General features: G+C 33.9%; 1 protein-coding gene and 1 long non-coding RNA gene across 2 annotated transcripts in view; both read left to right on the top strand.

Moving 5' to 3' along the window:
- Positions 1 to 2113, top strand: part of LOC127810560 (uncharacterized) — a 36690-nt gene extending 34577 nt beyond the window's left edge. Inside the window, exon 3 of the long non-coding RNA XR_008025491.1 lies at positions 1861 to 2113. This is a non-coding gene — a long non-coding RNA (uncharacterized LOC127810560). The remainder of the gene's footprint in view (positions 1 to 1860) is intronic.
- An 8752-nt stretch (positions 2114 to 10865) lies between these two features.
- Positions 10866 to 19442, top strand: LOC127810532 (solute carrier family 40 member 3, chloroplastic-like). The gene is given in 14 exon segments (XM_052350067.1): positions 10866 to 11310; positions 13732 to 13942; positions 14057 to 14120; positions 15035 to 15159; positions 15242 to 15331; positions 15422 to 15595; positions 15713 to 15787; positions 16064 to 16165; positions 16296 to 16413; positions 16487 to 16633; positions 17075 to 17181; positions 17268 to 17381; positions 19006 to 19275; positions 19277 to 19442. Coding segments are annotated over 14 exon segments (1776 nt in total). The 5' UTR covers positions 10866 to 11155; the 3' UTR covers positions 19301 to 19442.
- Positions 19443 to 19669: the final 227 nt, after the last annotated feature.

Genomic DNA, 19669 nt, shown 5'->3' with positions numbered 1-19669 from the left:
TTCTCTCATTCTGTTATTTTGTTTCTTTCCGGAAGCTGACGTGTATTCTTGGAGTCCCGCCAGCCCAGCAAGCTCAACCTTGGAATATACCCCCCCCCCCCCCAACACTAGGCGTGAGCATTCCAAACATATCCGATTACTTAAATTGGATAGCTCAAAACTTATTTAAAAATCGAACTAAACAGATTGATTAAATGGTTAAACCAAATAAACTGAAAAATAAAAAAAAATATCAAAAAAAACTGAAAGAAATGAAAATACCAAGAAAAATAAAAAAAATAACACCATTTTTTATATTTCGATCAATTAAATTATTTTATATATATTTTTTTTAATACAAAGACCGAGCTAAACTGAAATAAGTAAAACACTCAAACTTAGAAACATAATCAAATTGACCTACACTTTGAATCGAATCGAACCAAACTAGCTAATTCGGTTCGATTATTTCAATTTAACTGAGTATACAAAATCAAAATGTTACGTCGAAAAAATGATAGCACTTGCTTAAAATAGGGACAATCGAAGATCAAATGGCTATATCTTTCCGCATCTATCCTACAAATAAAAAATTTATTTAGAAAAAACAAAAATAAGTTAATACGACCAAGAATATATAATCACTCTCTAATCGCTAACCAAAAAATAAAGAAAGGAGCAGGAATACTATACCCAAACCATACCAACTGATGCCAAGAAACACAGACACGTTGGCCCAATAAACCTTGTAAGGTAGAGTGAATAGAAAAAACCTTATTTGAAGCTGAAAGCCACCTCAACTCATCCATACAACCAACCTAAGGAGGATCAGTCTACCTCAACTCATCTAGCTCTAAATCAAGTCCAAACTGGGCAAAGAACTAGACATAAGCCATACCTAACCACAATCCACAATGATTTCAAAAACACAAACAGAAATCAATATGCCCAATTGCAGAGGTAATTGGTAAGAAAACTAGCCAACCAGAACCCCAAGAGATGCCACTGATCATACCACAAAAAGATTCGATTACCATCACCAACTCTCCAAACTAAAGGAACATTAGATATGCATTGGAACTATATACAGGAACTAAAATATTTATTCCACCATCATTTTAATCTTAAGGCCTCAAACTAAAGGAATTATATACAAGAGGGACTGTACAGTATTACATACAATATATACATACGCACAATAAGGAGAGAGAAAGAAGGGATGAGAGAGAATGAGAGATACATACACACACAGTAAATCTTATTTATTATCTTTGCTCTCATTGTCTCTCATCCCTTATATTAAACACAGTGAATCTTAAGCAAATGGATACATACACACACCATGAATCTTTAAAGGTTTTTTTGTACATACTTTGAGCAGAATCTGAAACTACTCTGACCCTGCAGATCAAATCACACACCCACTTTTTATATACACACCCATATTCACACACTCATTTTTACCGTCACACAGAACACACACATATACATAATATAAACACACACATGGTAAAGAAACACACACGCGCGTGCACACACACACATGCACACACAGTTAAATAATCACACACATAGTTAAAAAATATTATTAATCCAACCATAAATCAGCTTACGGGTAATTTTTTTTACATATTTCTTAATAATAATTGTTAAAAAAGAAAAAATTATTTCACAATAATCAAACCCCATGGGCAGGCAGAAAAGGTAAATAAAATAAAGCCTCTGTAATCTGTTTCACGATTGTCTCTCTCTACTCTCTTCTATCTATATAATTATGCATATAATATATATATGTGCATATGTGCAGTAAGGCCGTTTCTGTCAGTGCTGAGAGGCCTCAAATTTGGACGCTAAGGGCGCTATTATTCTCTCATTATGCAGTTTTAAATAATGTACAGAAGCAGCAGAGGCGCATAAACACTTAGAGAAAGAGATAAGCAACATACAATTCGTGGGGGCGATGGAGGGGCGCAAGTCTTGTCGGAGCGCTGGCGATGTCGGGGGTGGTTGAGTTCCTCCTGATCTTGGCGTTCTTTGAAGAGCCCAGACGTCATAGCAAGCCACGACAAAAGCTCTATTAAATACATAAATACATAAGCTCTGCCTTAAAGTTTATTCCCCTTGAGAGGGGCTAGAAAGGGGGATGGGTGGGTGGGAAGGAGAGAGAGAAAGACAGAGAGAGATGGAGAAAGACAATGAGATGGTTGCTGTGGGCGGAAAAATTTTTAATCCCAATCATAAAATGTATTAGAAATAATCCCAACCATTGAAATGTCTATCTTTTGAGACATTTTCAAAAATCATCCTGTTTTATTATATAGATATATATATATACATATATGATCATGCTAATTAATTAAAAGGCTCCCAATTTTTTTCTTTAAGGGCCAATTAGTGCCCCTTTTTCATTATAGATCGAGAGCTTCTTTCTAGTCATTTGATACATGGTTTATTATTATTTAGTTTTGGGTTAACTATATAAATGATAATTTTATTATTCAATTTATTTTCTTGAGAAACATGGTTCATTTGAGCCCATCTATTATAGAATGATACTGGGTTTTAGTTTGGTTCATTGAAGCATGGTTCATTATAGGTGATTCTCTTTTTTTTTTTTTTTTTTTGTTCACTGAAAATGGTTCAGAAGTAACAAGTATTTTGATGGTTGATATTCCTTTAATTGAGGATGATATTGGGATTCTTTTTCCTAATATTGGAATAACATGTGAAAAGCATGCAGGGGAGTGGATTGCTAGATATATACTAAAGTTTTTGTTTTTTAACTACTTTTTTTTTTTCATTTTATTTGTGCATATTAATAATATTGTTTCTTTAACTAATATTTTTTCCTTTATGGTTTGCAAAAGTTTAATTGTTTTGTTTGCTGATTTTTAGTAATAGTCTTAAGCTTAGGAAGCCAAATTGATGCCTTTCCCTAACTATGCTTGTTGTTTTGTAAACATTTAGGACTTTGCTATAAATCTTGCATGTTAAAGGTAATTCTTATGCTTTTATAGGTTTAGTCAATCATGGCATATGGGTTATTTTATGGCAAGTCCAATAAGTCTACTTCTAGTAAACTTACATTTTCAAACCCTAAACCTCAAGGGATATCTAGATTGTCAAATTCTTCAAGGTCATCTGCTACATTTATCTCTCCACTTAGCCTAAACAAAGTCATTCCATCAGCTAAAGACGCATTACATAAATCATCTAGATTTGTCCTCTCCTAAATATTGTCTTATCATGTAATGGTAAGCCAAATGAATTATCACAATTACCCCATACTACAAAGTCGTATTGCATTAGATAGAAAAAAGTGATTCATAAATCTAATGGCATGTCTCAAAAGATACATAGACATTAGATAGAAAAAAGTGATTCATAAATCTAATGGCATGTCTCAAAAGATACATAGACCACTTTTTTTAACTACTTCAATTAGGCCATCTCAGCCTACAATACCTCAAATGACTCATTCCACAAGTATAGTTAAGAAGTGTTGTTGAAATTAGATTTGGCGTAATGAATGACACCACACACCTAAGATGGGGAGTGAATTGGGTGATTGAGAAATTAAAAAAACTTTTTAGAAAGTTTTCAAAGATAAAAGTGGAAATAGTGAAATGCAAATAAAAACACAATCAAAGTAAATGCAAGAGGAACACAACAATAAATAGTGGTTCGACTAAACCAAGCCTAATCCATTATCTTAACTTCTTACTAAAGATTTTAAACAATCCATTAATATCTCTTACCACACTTGGTAGGTCCCTTAGCATAAACCGCTAAGAATTATAAACATTCTACTTAGACAAGTAGACCCTTTAGCAACAAACTAGGAAATTCAAACCTCCTACTTATATACAAATATGCCCTCTAGCTATACAAGCTAAAAAATACAAGAATGATACAATGAATAATGAATCTAGTAGATAACTCTCTTAGTTATAATAATCTCTCAAATAAAAACACAAATGCTTTAACAAATGATACAAATAATAATAAAGCCTTTTGAGAGAAAAATGGAAACAGAAGCACTATTAAGAAGATGAATATATTTTGTAAGCTCAACTCAACTCATTCCCATCTATTTCTTTTTCTTAAGTTCTCCCTTTGGCTGTACTTATAGGCTACACAAAAGCTTGAAGCAAAACTAGCCGTTTGTGATCATTGGAGCCTGCAAAACTAGCTATTAGAGACAAAAACGATCGACAACATATAGGAAATGATTGACTGGGTAGATTAAAAACTAAAGGATCAGTCGACAGGGAGCACAAAATAGTCAATAGGTTATAAACCAGTTAACTGGTTTTGATGCAGCAACAATCAACCACACACAACTAAGAGATGCATTTGAACTGGTCGATTGGCTTTCAAAGTCAGTTGACAACAAGCTAAAAATGATCAATTGAAAATCCAAATTGGTTGACAACTTGGCTTGGCATTTTAAAAACATTGCTTTATTTTTCAAACTCTTCAAAATCATTTTTGATACATCAAAAGTAAATGATTATTTTGACACACAAAAATTATTTTCCAAATGCCATCAAGATATTTGAGAACAAGATTTTTGGCATTGGATGAAATTAATTTTTATAATTGGTGCTTATAAAATTTATAAATTGATTTAGGGAGCACCAAGAGAAAATATTTTCATCATAAAAACACAATTGTTTTTCATCATCAAAACAACATAACATGCAAAATAACAAGAAGTTCATATACTAACCCAGCAAACGATGATCCCACTCCATGTAGTAAGATGCCTCAAGAGCCATGTAGACCATCTCTTGCTTCAATAACAGATGGTTCTCAACCTGGTAGCACTTTACTGACTCTATCAAACAATACTGGTAATTCTAAAACATGAAGTTGTGGTTGTAATATGTAACGCATTATATTTACCCAAATAATGATGTCTATTATAGGTTTCAATTCTAATGCAATTAGTACAAGATGAGGTCCAACAAAAAGCAAAGGCTTACAAAAAGATTAACAAAATAATTAAGAAAAAATTGTCTATGCATATTTCTATACATAAAGGACAGTCAGTTGATAGGATGAAATCTGGAAAGCTATTGAATGAGCTTGGTATTATAGACCGAGATTTTTTTCCCATGCCAACAAAGTGGAAGGATATAAAAAAAAAAAATCATGATCATTTGATTTCTGAATTTGATCAACTTAATGTAAGTAAATTTATACTCAATTATTATTGTATTCTTAACGATAGCCATTTTTTTTTTTTAATTTCAATTTGGATTATTTCAATTATGTGAGTAACAACTTAAATTATTTTACCTTTTTTTTTAGATGAGGTTGGATATCATTAATACAGGAGAAGAAGAGGTAAGAAAAAAAAGTTGAGGATATATTGAAGAACTAAAGTAGGGATCAAATATATCAACTTCATAAGCATTTTCAAAATTTTAAGACTTTAGAAAATGCAAGACAAAACAAATCTGCTAAACTTACTCAAGAGAATTGGGATGATTTTTGTAAATATTGGTCAAGCCCCAAAGTTCATGTGTAAATCACCTTTATATTCAAATATAATTCTCCACCTACCTTTTGATATTTCATGTGATTTTGTTTATGTATAGCAAATATGTCAGAAGAATAAGAAGAATAGAAAAAATAATAATAATTACATCTCACAACCAATGTTTACGAGTATTTGTCACTTTTCGTAATGAAATCGTAAAAATTAAATTATTATTATTATTATTCAATATATATCCTTTGTACAACAAACTTTTCTTATTGACATAAAAAAATATAGAGTTTGAAGGAGCTCGATGGTGAGAATTGTGATAGAATAACATTCTATAAACACACTTATTATAGTGAAGGAAAATGATGAACAAGTCCAACAACAAAAGCATACTATGTAAGTTACTTATTTAGATAACAATTTTATCTTTTACATTCTAATTTGGATAATTGATACATAAGTTTTGAGATTATAGCTTTCAAATTCTTATATTTGTTCATAATGAAATGCAATGACTTTTTAGTCAATCAGTCACTGATGATACTTCATTAAGTCTATCTAAAATTTGTGATATGGTTCTCAACACAAAATCAGCATACATCAAAGGACTTGGATATGGACCAAAACCGATAAGAACAACAAAACCAAATACACAAAAAATGTTAAAAGATGCCCTTGGACAATTTGAAGCAGAATGTGAATAATTGAAAGAACAATTGAACATTGTTATGGGTGAAGCGAAAAGTATAAAGACAAAGTTAGAACAACATGATTTCTTGTATGAGAAGATATTTTGATCTCATTTTGACTTTACTAAATAATTCTCATGGTAAGTGGTTTGAATGCAATTTTATTTATTTTTCTCTTCTTAATATAATTCTTCAATTGCGGAGTATATTGGAACTGGCGGTGTTGTTGTGGTGGTTATGACATCTAAGTTGAATTATTAGAAATTATCCAAACTAAGTCTAGGATGACTAAGAATCTTGCAAACTTAGAACCATACAACACACTTATATTGAATTAGGAATTGGGAGAAATGCTAAGAAAATTCTTGAAATTTTAATTTCCTTCCTACATTTATATTTTTGGAGGTAAGATTAATTAATTGTCTTTTTTTTTTTTTTAGTTGTTTCATTCACAAAGCCTAAATTTGTTATCATTTTGGAAAAATCTATTTCTACTTACTATTGTTTTTTTTTTAAGTTAATATACTTTCTGCTAACTGTTGTTACTCGTGGATGTGTGTATTTGAATGGCAAACAATTTGATTCAAGTGCTTTGTAGTTGGTGGGTTTAGCTAGGTAGAGTCATCATTGGACTGATTTGTTACAACTAATTCTAAGCTATGAGTGTGGCTAGTGCTATCTGTTTCTTTTCTTGGTTTAGGGTGAAGTAAAACTATAATATAAAATTATAAAATTTTGAAATGAGCAACAAATGCAAGACTTGGATTATCAAATGATTAGATAGGAAAGGTTCATGATAAATTTCTTACAAAGTAGTTGAGGCTTTCCAAACTGAACGTAGGGTTGATAAGAATATGAAAAGGGAAAATACTAGAAAATTTTGTTGGAGATTATCCAAATTAAAGCTAGGAGGACTAAGAACCCTATAAATTAAGAACCATACAACACATTTACAATTAATAGGGAGTTGGGGGAAATGCCAGGAAAATTTCTCAAAATTTGCTTTTCTTCTTATATTTATATTTTTTTTTAGGAAAGACTAATTTATTGCTTTCATTGGTTACTTTTGATTTTAGTTGGCTCATCTATAAAACCTAAACTTGTTATCCTTTTGAAAAAAAATTCTACTACTTACTGATATTTTTCTTAATTAATATACTTTCTCCTATTACTTGTGGATATGTGTATTTGAGTGACAAATGATTGATTCAAATTCTTTGTAGTTGGTGGGAATGTTTAGGTTGAGAGAGTTATCACTAGGGATGACAATTGCAACCGAAATTGTGGGGAATCAAACTGAAATCGAACCGATCAACGCGATTAAAAATCGTTTGACTGGGTAATGGTTTGGTTTGGGAAAAAATTGAATATTGTTTCAATGGGTATAGTTTGGTTATGGTTTTTACTAAAACTAAACCAAAACCCGAACCGAATCAAACCGTTATGTGGGTAACCGAACCAAACCAAATCAAACTGAATATATAAATATATATAATATATTATATATTAAAGGGGCGACTACGAAACCCAGCCCCAAACCCATCCCACTTGCAAACCCTTCTCTTTTCCTTCCTCTTTCGATCTCGCTCTCTCTCACCCTCGCTGCCTCTCGCTCTTTGCATCTTCTTTCTTGCTTGTCCACTAGCGCTCGCCCTCGCTCTCTGCCCTCTTTCTTGCAGTCTTGCTTTCGCTCTCCCTCCCGCTCGTCCTTACTGGCTCTCTCTTTCTCTCGCTAGGGCTTGGCCCCTCTTTCTCGCGCTTGCCCTTGCTCTCTGCCTCTATTGCTCTCGCTCGCCCTTGTTCTCGGCCCCTCTCGCTCTCGCCCTTGCTCTCTGCCTCTTTCTTGGTCTCGCTCTGCCCTCTCCTACAAACAGCAACAAACCCTTCTTCCTCTCCCATTCTCTCTCGATTCGTTCTATTACTCACCCTCGGCCGCTCACCCTCGCTCTTACTCGCTACCTATCTCGCCTTCTCTGTAATACAAATACATTTTTTAGAGCAATAATCGAAACACAAGAAACGTCGACTAGGCGAGTCAAGAGTCGTGGACCTTCGCTTTCTGAGCATCACACTTGAATTGCCTTATGCAATTTATCTTTGTACGCCGACAGCAAGGTCTCCCCCTCTCTTTCTCTCTTTCTCCAACTTACAAATTAGGGTTTCTGACTTGATTTATTATTTTGGTCTGATTGATGCGCAAATGCCTAAATCTAAATCTAACTTCCATTCTATATTTTTATGTAAATCTGTAATGTTTAAGAATGTGTTTGTGTTTGTTATTTCTTTCTTTACTCTTCTGTTTTGGTTCTTTTTCCCCTTACTGCAATGAATTGGAAGGTCGAACTTTTTGTTTCCTCTCTCCGCGCTTGCATCAATTTTTTTGATCAAATGTTAATATATATTGTGGGTGTGTTTGTGTTTGTCACTTAGATGTATAAATAAATTAAATTATTGCAATTTAGGAGGCACTGTCAATTTGAAGCCAAAAGCATGGGGTTAATGTTAGGATTTTCATCTAATAGTTAGATATATGTTTGCAAAATGTTATTGTTAGTTGCCACAACCGTGAAAGGCATAATGTAGTGCATGCAGATCAACAAGTTTTTATGAATACTATTTGCAAGAATTTGTCTTTATTTGTCAGTATGGATCAAACTAAAAAAAATCATGATTAAAATCGAAACCGAATAGTTTGGTTATGGTTTTTAATTTTTAAAACTAATGGGTTAATAGTTTGGTTTTGGTTTTAGTATTTTAAGTTTGGTTTGGTTATGGTTTAAGCAAAAATCGAAACCAAATCAAACCATTGCCAACCCTAGTCATCACTGAACTAATTTGATATAATTATTTATAAGCTATGAGTGGTTAGTTTAACATAAAAAATGTGAAATTGAAGCATATTTATAGTTTGACATGAAAAAATATAAACTAATTAATTTTGTTTATAATAAACCAATTATTATCGATATTAATTTTAAAAGACCAGAATTAAATAGTATTCAAAAAATGCAATTAAAAATACAGTTTTATATCTCAAACTATATAAGTTTTAGTCAAAGATGATAGAAAATTGATTATCAAAGCATGAATAAAGATATAACTTAGGTTGCATAGAAACAAAAACAAAAAATAGATATATATGAAAAAATGGGAAAATAATATTTTTTTAAAAAAATAAGAAATAAAAATATAAGGGAAATACGTAAATAAAAAATAAAGGTATTTTTGTAAATATAATTTTAATATAAAAAATTATTTATTCAATTAAACATAACACATAAATTCTGTCATTCATTTAAGCAAACATAAACACGAGTTGTTCTTATCTGTAACATGATCGCTAAAGACATAATTGCTTACGTTTTTAATGTAATGATGGAATAGAAACATGTTTATAAATTGAAAACGTGTTTATAATATTTTTTTAAAATTATGAAAATAATCCAAAAATATTTTTTAGTGTTTCTTAACATTTTGGGGTAGAAAATGTTTTAAAAACGTCAAAATAACACCATTTCGATGTTTATGTGTATCAGAGGGTATAACTATTCATTCCAACAATTGTGCAATTACTTGACAATTATTTATTTAAAAGCATATTAAATTGTTTTGTTTCTATAATTCTAAGAATATAAACAATATTTCCAATAATATGAAAATTTAATATAGATTAGAGGAAGAAAAACATTTTGAGAAAATTTAGAAAAACTTCATTTGATGGTAATGCCAAAAGAATAGATTAAAAAGTAAATTTCATATACTACCCATAAAGTTTATTTAAATTACACTAATTACTTATGTATTTATGAAAATAGCACAAATCTCTCTTAATTTTTATAAAAAATGGATCACTCTTCCTTTATTAGTTAATACCTATTAAGTTTTTATAAATTCTCAAACACCTATCCATTATTATAGAAAAATAAAATAATTAAACAAAAGTTACAATTTATTAGCAATTGTCACTAATGATCATCGTTAATCAATTGGTAATTGTCGCTAGTGATTGACAATTGTTATTGGGTTTATTTGAGTTTAATATAAGATTTTCTGTTAGTTTTATTTTGAACGAACCTATATTTAATATAGGTTCGTGTTTTTTACTGGGCTCATTTTGAATAAACCTAGATTGAATCTAATGTTTGAGTTGTAGAAGAAAAGTTGTATTTAAACCAATTTAAATTGATATTAACGTTTAAGTTTGAAGACGAATTGCCTTTAAATAAACTTGGATTAAATTTGGGTTTGAAGATTAAGAACCCTAACCCTTCATTAAATTGAATTTCGATTATTGATTTTTTGGATTTGAAAATAAAAAATCCAAATTTGACCTAGGTTTGTACTCACAATAAAAAAATTAAAAAAATTAAATAAGGGTTTTCGATTAGAACCCACATATAGATTTTTATCTGTATTAGTAAATTTTAATTAGAACTCAAAAAAATGATCGAGAGAGAGGTATTTGAGGTAGAGAAGAATGACGTGAAGATGAGAGATCGAGGAGAAAAAAAAGGAAAAGAAGAGAAACATTTAAGAGATGTTTAAGGAAGTGACATTTTTTTAAAGATATAAGAATAATTGGTGCAATTCGTCTAAATTGTCCAACTAAAAAGGAGGCATTGCCATAGTAAGAGGGCTAAAGTGAAATTTCACCGTTTTCCTGGCGGATGATCCAGCCACCAGATAAGGATGTGTCATTGATGCTTCCCCCAAACTAACCCCTGCTCCAGAACCCACAAATCTGTTCATTTTAGAACCCTAATTTGCATACAGATGTGACAGATGTATATATATATAATTTATACATATACATGTATATATACTCGCGGGACGATTTAACTATTCTTCTGGAACTTGAGGGAAGGATTCTGCAAACTGAATCATCATCCGCATCTGCATCTCCATCCTCCTAGGGCTGCATGAGAAGTCCGGTTGCGAAGCGGTGCTTCAAGAAGAAGTTGTTGAAGCAGCAGCAGTACAAGGAGCAATCATGGGCCTCGATGTCGTTTCTCGCCCGCCACTCGGCCCTCTACTGCTTTCTCAATCCTGTTCGTCTTCGTCGCCATCGTCGTGGTCGCCACCGTTCCCACTGCGGCATCGCTTCCCCGGTCGTCGACGGTTGAATTCCCAGTTTGCCCCTCGCAGGTGCCGCAAATTTACTTCCAGCACGTCCTTCTGTTCTTTCTGCGTTTAGACTTTAGAAAGTTTCTTTCCTGCAGTAGGGGAGGAAGTTAGTGTTCGTTAACTTGTGTTGGCAACTTTTTGACTGTGTAATGTGTTTAGACTTGTGGTTGTGTTCAATGGCGGAGTTTTACTGCAGGGCTCGACGTGGGAACAATACGGAGTTCCTCAAGTAATTAGAGCACTGCCTGATTTAATTGAAATTGATTCCTGCAAAAATGTACAAGAAAAATAATTTCCCTACGCTTCAATTTTTTTTATGGTTGCAACCATTTTTTGGGAATTTTTTTGGTACTATAGTTCAACATTTGGGTTAAATTGGAGTTTCTTGTCATAGAAAAACACAAAAACCAAGAATGAGATTGAAGAATATTTTGAGGAGGTAATCCAAGATTGGTAATTTATCAAATTGCTACTTGCTTGCGGGTGGCCTGATATGGAGCTCTTTCTTATTTTCCTCAAAGAGGGAGAACCAGAAAAAGCCTGGATAAAGGAGGAGGGTTACGTTAGGTAGCCGACAGTCAGCGTAAAACCTAGTCGGATCCAAATATGAATTCTAGACAAACTATCTATTGGGATGTAACTCACATAGAAGTCTAGAGTTCATGTAGCCAACCCCACATGGTGGGATAACGGCTGGATATGTTGTTGTTGTTGTTTTAGGGAGAACCAGAAAAAAGAAGGAAAATTTTAAAGCTTAATAAGAATAAGGAGTGGTCTGCCTTAATATTAGCAGACTGGTTCTGAATGTTGTCTGGGATGCTTAATAACTGAATGGTCTCTCAAATGATAGTAGCTGCGCAATATGTATACATATATATATGTAAAAGAGTCGCTGCTGTTTTTAAGTCCACCCCTGCATTTGGATTGCTGAGTGAGAGACCTTTGTTCACCCCCCTTGCCCCCCCTCCCCCCCAACAAAACACACATACGCAATATATATATATATATATATATATATATTGCTCTTCTCTTAGAGCACAGTGCCAAATTGCTGCTAGACTTCTGGTGAAACATATAGAAGTTGGTGATCACATTTAAACCCTGCCCACCCCCATTTTCCCTTTTCTGGCCTTTTTTAAAGGAAATATCTAAATCTAACTCAAATCACTTACATTTCAGAATTCAGGGGATCAGGAATGAACTGTATGATCAGTTTACTAGACCTATCATTTTCTCATTGCAGCATGCAGTAAACAAGATTTAATTTATTACTGGGAGTAAACTTGTGATAAACAGGGTCCATCTCTAGGCTATGTGGCATGTTGCAAATAACTTAGACCCCATTGTTTTCATTTAAAAAAATTGAGAGCTTTTGGAAAAAATGGAAACCCTGAAAAGATGTTTTCACAATTTTCATTCTGCTTTCATTTTCTTCCCCTCTCTTTCTCTCCCCAACTCACCAACTGGCGACTTTCATTACTGGAGGGAGTTGGCGGTGACTCTAGAATTGACAACTCCCATAGGCGGTGGAAGGAGGAACGAAGAAAAAAATAAAAATAAAAATTGAAAACAAACTCAAGTTGTCAAACAACATATGGGGCTGTTATTTTCATGTTTTAGTTTTTAGTTTTGAGTTTTGAATTCATTTTCAGTTTTGTGTTTTGAGTGTATTTTGAGATTGCTGAAAACGCGTTTTTTTGTTTGTAGTGTTTTCTGCGTTTTAGAAATTTTGAGTGTGTTTGTGATGAAAACAAGCAAAATGACTTTTTGTTGTTTTGAGTTTTCTTTACAAAATTTTTTCTTGTTTTCAAAAATACATTTTTGAAAATATGAAAGTAAACACGTTTTTATTATTTTGGAAAACTGAAAACTGAAAATGTTCTGAAAACAGCAAAGAGAATAGGAAGATCTATCAAAAAAGGGGAAAAAAAATTGGAACCCCCCCCCAAAAAAAAGGGAAAAAAGAAAACCAAAATTGAAAACTGGAAGATCTATCAAATGCCCTTTACTTATGTATACTTTTTTCTTGTGACTAATCTCAATTTTTGGGTTTACTTAGGTCTTCAGGCTTCTTCAGCATTAGATAACTATTGGAGATGGTAGATTTCAAAAACCAACTACACTTTATCACCTGGAAGATGGAATTGATGAAATTATATGTATAATAGGTTAAAATGTTATCTAACATATGGATTGACTTTGGAAATTCTGATGAACTCACGTTTGGGTTAAATTTTACATTTCTTAAAACTAATCTGAGGAGAAAAAGTGGTTTTTCTTGAAAGCTTGTTTCTGTTCATGGTTAATGAGAATCCTAAAGGTCACAAAACTGATTTTTAAGTGAAGAATTAATAATTTTGACCATGCTCAATTATTTCTCATGGACGAATTAGATTTGAGAATTTGGCATCTTTTCAATTGACTATGCTATTTTGTTTACAGGTTGGAAGTTTTTTATGCTAGATGTTCAATAACAGAAACTGAAGTACCCAATCATGTTCACACTGACAAAGAAGTCCAGAATGAATTTTCATCCGCTGCATCTAATTGTTCAGTCCCAATTGTTCATATAAAATCTGATATCCTTGAGGTTGAATCTTCAAATTTGCTGGTTGAAGATACTTATTTTGACAATCTGTTGACAACATTGCCAGTATGATCTCAAGTGGCCTACAACACTTTTCCTTTGCAAATATTGAATTAGTAAGATGAAAGTGTTGGGGTGTTGTTGTCTCATCATCTCATTCTTTTGTTGTTTCATTTTAAGGTCTTATCGGAGGAGGAGCAGAATGTCCTTGCTGCAACCCCTGCACATCCAGCAGGATTGTATGGTAGTGGCAAACTCCCTTTTGTGTAATTCACTGCAGGCATATGTTATTCCATGATAAACAAAGAATGAATTTTGTGCAAATATATTCACTTAACTGAAGTGCATGCGCAAGTGAACAAAAATTGTTTCATAGTGGGTCCATTATTCCCATGGCCCTCATGTTGTGACCCTTTCCCGTGGGATGGGGCTTGTGGGTGAATTTTTGTTCTCAATATCAGAACTCAGTTTGATGACTCTATATTGGTAGATGTAGTCTGTTATGGTTTACATAAAGAATGAGCACATTGAACAGCTAGGCTAGAGACATCCAACTCAGGTAGAGCGTTTGATTCAACGGGTTTGTGTTTTGTGAAGCTATCAAACTATTGGCAGCATTTCATAGATTCCCCCCCCCCTCCTTCTTTTTCCTAAAGTAGGATACTTAGATTTTATGTTTGCTAATCATATTCAGTTTGCATCTCGTAGTTTCTTATCCTATTTTGCACTGACATATTCTGCCTCAATTACTAATGTTTCAGCTCCAACATACATGCTTCATCTTATGATTTTGGTGGTTAATTTTTTTGAGGCACAGAAGTGACTAATAACCTCTCTCCAGCTTTCTTTCTTTCTTTCCTTCTTTTAGCTCATAAAGTTTTGCGTGTGTTCACTGCTGCTGTGGCAATGGCTGTCAACTTTTCCTTCCTTCTAGTCGTGACATTTTATAAAAGAGAAACCCTGTCCCAAGCATCCCACCAAACAACCTGTTCCCATTTTAGAATACAGTAATCTATTTTTCATGGTATCATACAGCATATTGTACTGATGCTGGATCATTTGAACATAACAATCTGTTTTTAATGGTATCATACAGCACATTGTGCTGATTTTGGATCATTGAGAAGTTTCTAACTCAATCATATTTTATTTGAACAGCCTTGTATGCTAGTTGTGTAGCTGGAAATTTGGTGGAACAGCTCTGGAATTTTGCATGGCCTGCTGTTATTGCATTGCTTCATCCAAGCCTTCTCCCAATTGCAATAATGGGTTTCTTTGCTAAGGTTTCAATGTGTTCAAAGAAATAGACAATGCATATAAATAAAAGGAAAAAGAATGCTTTCTAATGAGGTCCATGTTGGTCAGCTTGCAGTAATTGTTGGGGGCCCTTTTGTTGGTAAACTTTTGGATCATTTCCCTAGAGTACCTGCATATATGTTTTTGTCAACTGTCCAGGTAATTAGTTCATGCACGACCAGCATTAGAGCTAGTTTCTGTACTATCTCTTCCTGTGTAGTTGTATCCTAATACTTTGCTTTCTGTCAGGTAGCTGCTCAGCTTTTATCCGTTGCTATGATAGTCCATGCCCATATGGTTCACCCATCTGTGTCATCCATGGTTTCCCGCCCTTGGTTTGTTGTTTTAGTATTAGCTGGGGCTGTCGAGAGGCTGTCTGGGTTGGCTCTGGGGGTTGCAGTGGAACGTGACTGGGTTGTGCTGGTAGTGCTTATCAATACCCATTTATTTCTTATATCTGTTGGCAGTTACCTTTTTCCCTTCTCTGGTCCTTGTATTGGATGTCAGGATTTTCTAATTGTAAGCATTCTCATCATGCAGTTAGCAGGAGCAAATCGGCCTGTTGCTCTTGCACAGGCAAATGCTACTCTTAGTCGAATTGATCTTCTCTGCGAGGTACTTGTAATTTCTATGACCATTTCATTATGACTTGGCTAATTACATGCCGACTCATAATATTTGAGTGGTGATATTCTTATATTTGTGTCTTGTAATTGAAATTATCACAGTATTCTCTCGGTCAAATTCTTGAGTCCACATTAGTATGGAGTCCAATGGATAAGTCCTATATCAACAACTAACCCAAATATTCAAACTGCTTAAAATTGTTGCAATTTGGAACTTATAATGGTGCATTCTCAAAGAAGAGGTTGACATCTATTGCTATTGTAGATTGCTGGAGCATCTCTATTTGGCATTCTCCTGTCTAAATACAACCCTGTGACCTGCTTGAAGCTTGTTGCTGGTTTAATGATATGGACACTTCCTGTTGCAGTAAACCTCTCGTTCTTGCTCTTTCCTAATATCTCTTTCCCAATATTTCTTTTTTCTTCTGCTTGCTCTGGCATATGTTGCTTTGCCAGAACTACTACTTGTTATTCTGAGATTCACACTCTGTCTCAAGGTTGGTCTCATGTGGTTAACCAACAAACTTTCTAAAGGGGTTCTTGATCGTCCTAAATCTCCACAAGCATGTTGCAGAAATTCTACAGAAAGACCTTTGCTGGATACTGAGAATATAGGTTTGTCTTCAGCGTATCTTCAAATTATTATTTTGATGTGGACCACCCAACTAACTACAATCTTGATAAACAGTGAAGATGAGTGTGGAGGCTACCAAGCATGGGTGGGTTGAATACTTGCAGCAGCCTGTGCTCCCAGCAAGCCTAGCATATGTTCTTCTTTACTTCAATGTTGTTCTTGCTCCTGGTGGAGTGATGACAGCATTCTTAACGCAGCATGGTATTATCCAAATTTCTAAACTTTTTACCTGCATTGTCTTGGGGAGGCTTCTTCTGGTTGACTAAAGCTAATTTCTACTTATGTAGAAGTGTTTAATTTGTTATTAGCAAGCCTCTGCTTATTTGGAGTTGGCTATAAAGTGTGGCACAGTAAAGAGATTTTTGTACTTAGCATCCCATCATTTGCCTCCAATCCATCATATTAATGGTTGAAGCTTGACTCTTCTTATATTCATGTTTCAAAGATTTTGTACTTAGCAATTGTTTGTACTCTAATGTCTTACTTCTTGTTTGCAATATGTAAATTTTGGTTGAAATTCTAAGTGAATCAATAGTGCTGAATAGGTTGGCCAAAAAAAAAAAGTGCTGAAGCTCTTTACAAATCCTGCTTGAACTTTTTTTTGGCTTTAGACCCTCAGATCTACCATTCTGATTATTACAGGTCTAACTCCATCAATAATTGGGGGGTTTAGTGGATTATGTGCTTTCATGGGTGTTGCAGCAACATATCTATCCGCAAACATGGTCAAACAGTTCGGAGTTTTAAAGGTCTCTTTCTAGATATTATTCCTGTTAATTTACTAGCGATGCCTATTTTTGTTTATACTTAAGTATCAATGAATTTGGCTTTCTAGGCTGGAGCAGTTGGACTGATATCACAGGCTATACTTCTTACGATTGCTGTTGCTGTTTATTGGAGTGGATCTCTTTCTGAGCGGACTCCACTCCTATTCTTCTTGTGTTTGATTGTAAGTTCTTTCTCTGCCTCTTCTGGCTCGGTCTCTCTACCCTCCTGGTGTAAGTTGGCTCCTATTTTCCTGCATGTCTGATGCATGCATTCACAGCATTAACAAATTGCCAGTCTGGAAATATTTTTTTAAATAAAAAATAAAAAAGAAGAAATAAATAAATAATTTTGGTTGAACCACTTAAGTGAAGAGGAGGCAAACTTGTTATAAGGATAATATGTGATAAGAGGATGATCTATTTTCTTTTCTTTTCTTCTTTTTTTTTGGGGGGGGGGGGGGGGGGGGGGTGTGGGGGGGGGGGGTTGGATATGGGGCTGGATCAACCTGTTGAAAGTAAGAAGGACCAATAAAAAATGTTTGGTTGTTGTGGTTTTTAGCCCAAAATGAGTTGGGGGAATGTATCCCAAAAGAGCATCAATCCTTGCTTCCCAAGTAAGTAGTTGTGAAAGTTTAATCTGACTTCTCTGCAGAGAGTTATACATTACATTTGTTTAGTCTTCAGTTTTTGCTGCACAAACCCATCAGAATTTTTTTACAGTTTTGTTTATGATTTTCCTCCAATCTGAGTTTGGGGAATATATCTAGAAAGTATCAATCCTTGCTTTCTGAAATCATGGTTATGAGAACAGTAATCTAACTTCCTTGTAGTAATACATTACATTAGTTAGTCTTACAATTTTTCCTGCTCTAATACATCACAAGTTTAGTGGACAATGGTTGTTCAATGCTTGATTCGGAACAAAGCTGACCTGGTTCGGCCTTTCTTTTTAACTATTAACTGATTTGCTATATAATTGCCAAGTTAGCTCAGAAGAATTAAAAAGAAAGGAAAAAACCAGAGAAAATTGTTAAATTAATTATAGACCATAAATTTATTTAAAAGCTCAAGCTGTTAGAGAGAAGTGAACTTTATCTTTCATAAGCTTTTAGAGAGAAGTGAATTTTATCTTTCATTTTATTAAAAGATAAATAAAGTGCATCTTCAGTAAACATATACAAGCATAAGCAAGCAAAATATCTTCTGGGTATACTATAAATTCTAAGATACATCAGAATGTATTAGTAGTTGAACCCATATTGGAAGCTAATTAACAAAGAAAGTGGAAATGCATTGCTTCTACCTAGCCAAAAAAAAAAAATGCATTGCCTTCACATGTAATTGTATTTTTACATTTTAACATGCACTACTGCTTGCCATAAGTAATTAATCAAATGGTAAATACAAGGTTAATGCAGAAAACAACAGTAAGTTATTCTCCACTAGGATGCCAATCAACAGGAAAGAAAGGTAGGTGAGGCTATACAAATAGAAAACGTTTATCTCCTACTCTTATCAAATATATGAGATCAAAGTGTTTGATGGTACTTAGTGTTTCGTCCTCAGCAGCATCATGCTCCTTGTTTTTTGGTTTAAGCATGTACATGAGCTGAGCATACAGAGTCTTTCCTTCATAGGGCAACATTTTGACCACTTTTGTGATATGGTCTTCCCACTTACCACTGCTATCTTAATCTGTCTCTATGGCTATTATGTCACCACTTAAAAATACGCACTCATAACTAGTAGCTTCTATTGGCTCAATTCAGCTGAAAATTAAGAAAAACTGATATACTCTTTTTGCAGGTATTGTCAAGGTTGGGACACATGTCATATGATGTCATCGGGGTGCAGATTCTTCAAACTGGGATCCCAGCATCTAAAGCAAATCTTATTGCAGCAACAGAGGTTTCTGTTGCTAGCTTGGCAGAGTCTGCAATGCTGGGAGTTGCAATAATTGCAAATGATGCTTCACATTTTGGATTCCTAGCAATGTTATCACTCCTATCGGTAGTTGGAGCAGCATGGTTATTCTGCCGATGGTTGGTGAATCCTACAGATGCACAAAGAAGACTTCTTCTCTTTTGATCCACAATTTTGATTTCTTACGTAAGTGTTCTATACTGCAATTCTTTCATTTTGTAGCTTGGAGGCTTGGGGTTCCAACATCATAGGCGCTGATGTTTATAACCTGACATTTATTCTCTTTTAATATTTTTAGAGATCTTATAATCTGTTTTCAACTATGTTTCCCCCCCCCCCCCCCCCCCCCCACCGTATTAATGTCTTGTGTTCAAATTACTACTAAAATTTTGAAAAATTAAATAATGCAAAAAATGTACACCAAATGGTTGGATCTAGAGGATTGGCATGGTTAATAATAGATTTTAGTATTTGAGAATAGTTGTCCTATATATAAATTGTTTCCTTTGGATTGTTTATACAGTTGAGCTGGTGGTGAGCAAAAGAC

Source organism: Diospyros lotus, chromosome 9 (assembly GCF_014633365.1).
Source record: "Diospyros lotus cultivar Yz01 chromosome 9, ASM1463336v1, whole genome shotgun sequence".
Classification (NCBI taxonomy): Eukaryota; Viridiplantae; Streptophyta; class Magnoliopsida; order Ericales; family Ebenaceae; genus Diospyros; species Diospyros lotus.
Note: the sequence above shows the minus strand (reverse complement) of the source record. Positions and strands in the feature narration are given on the sequence as shown.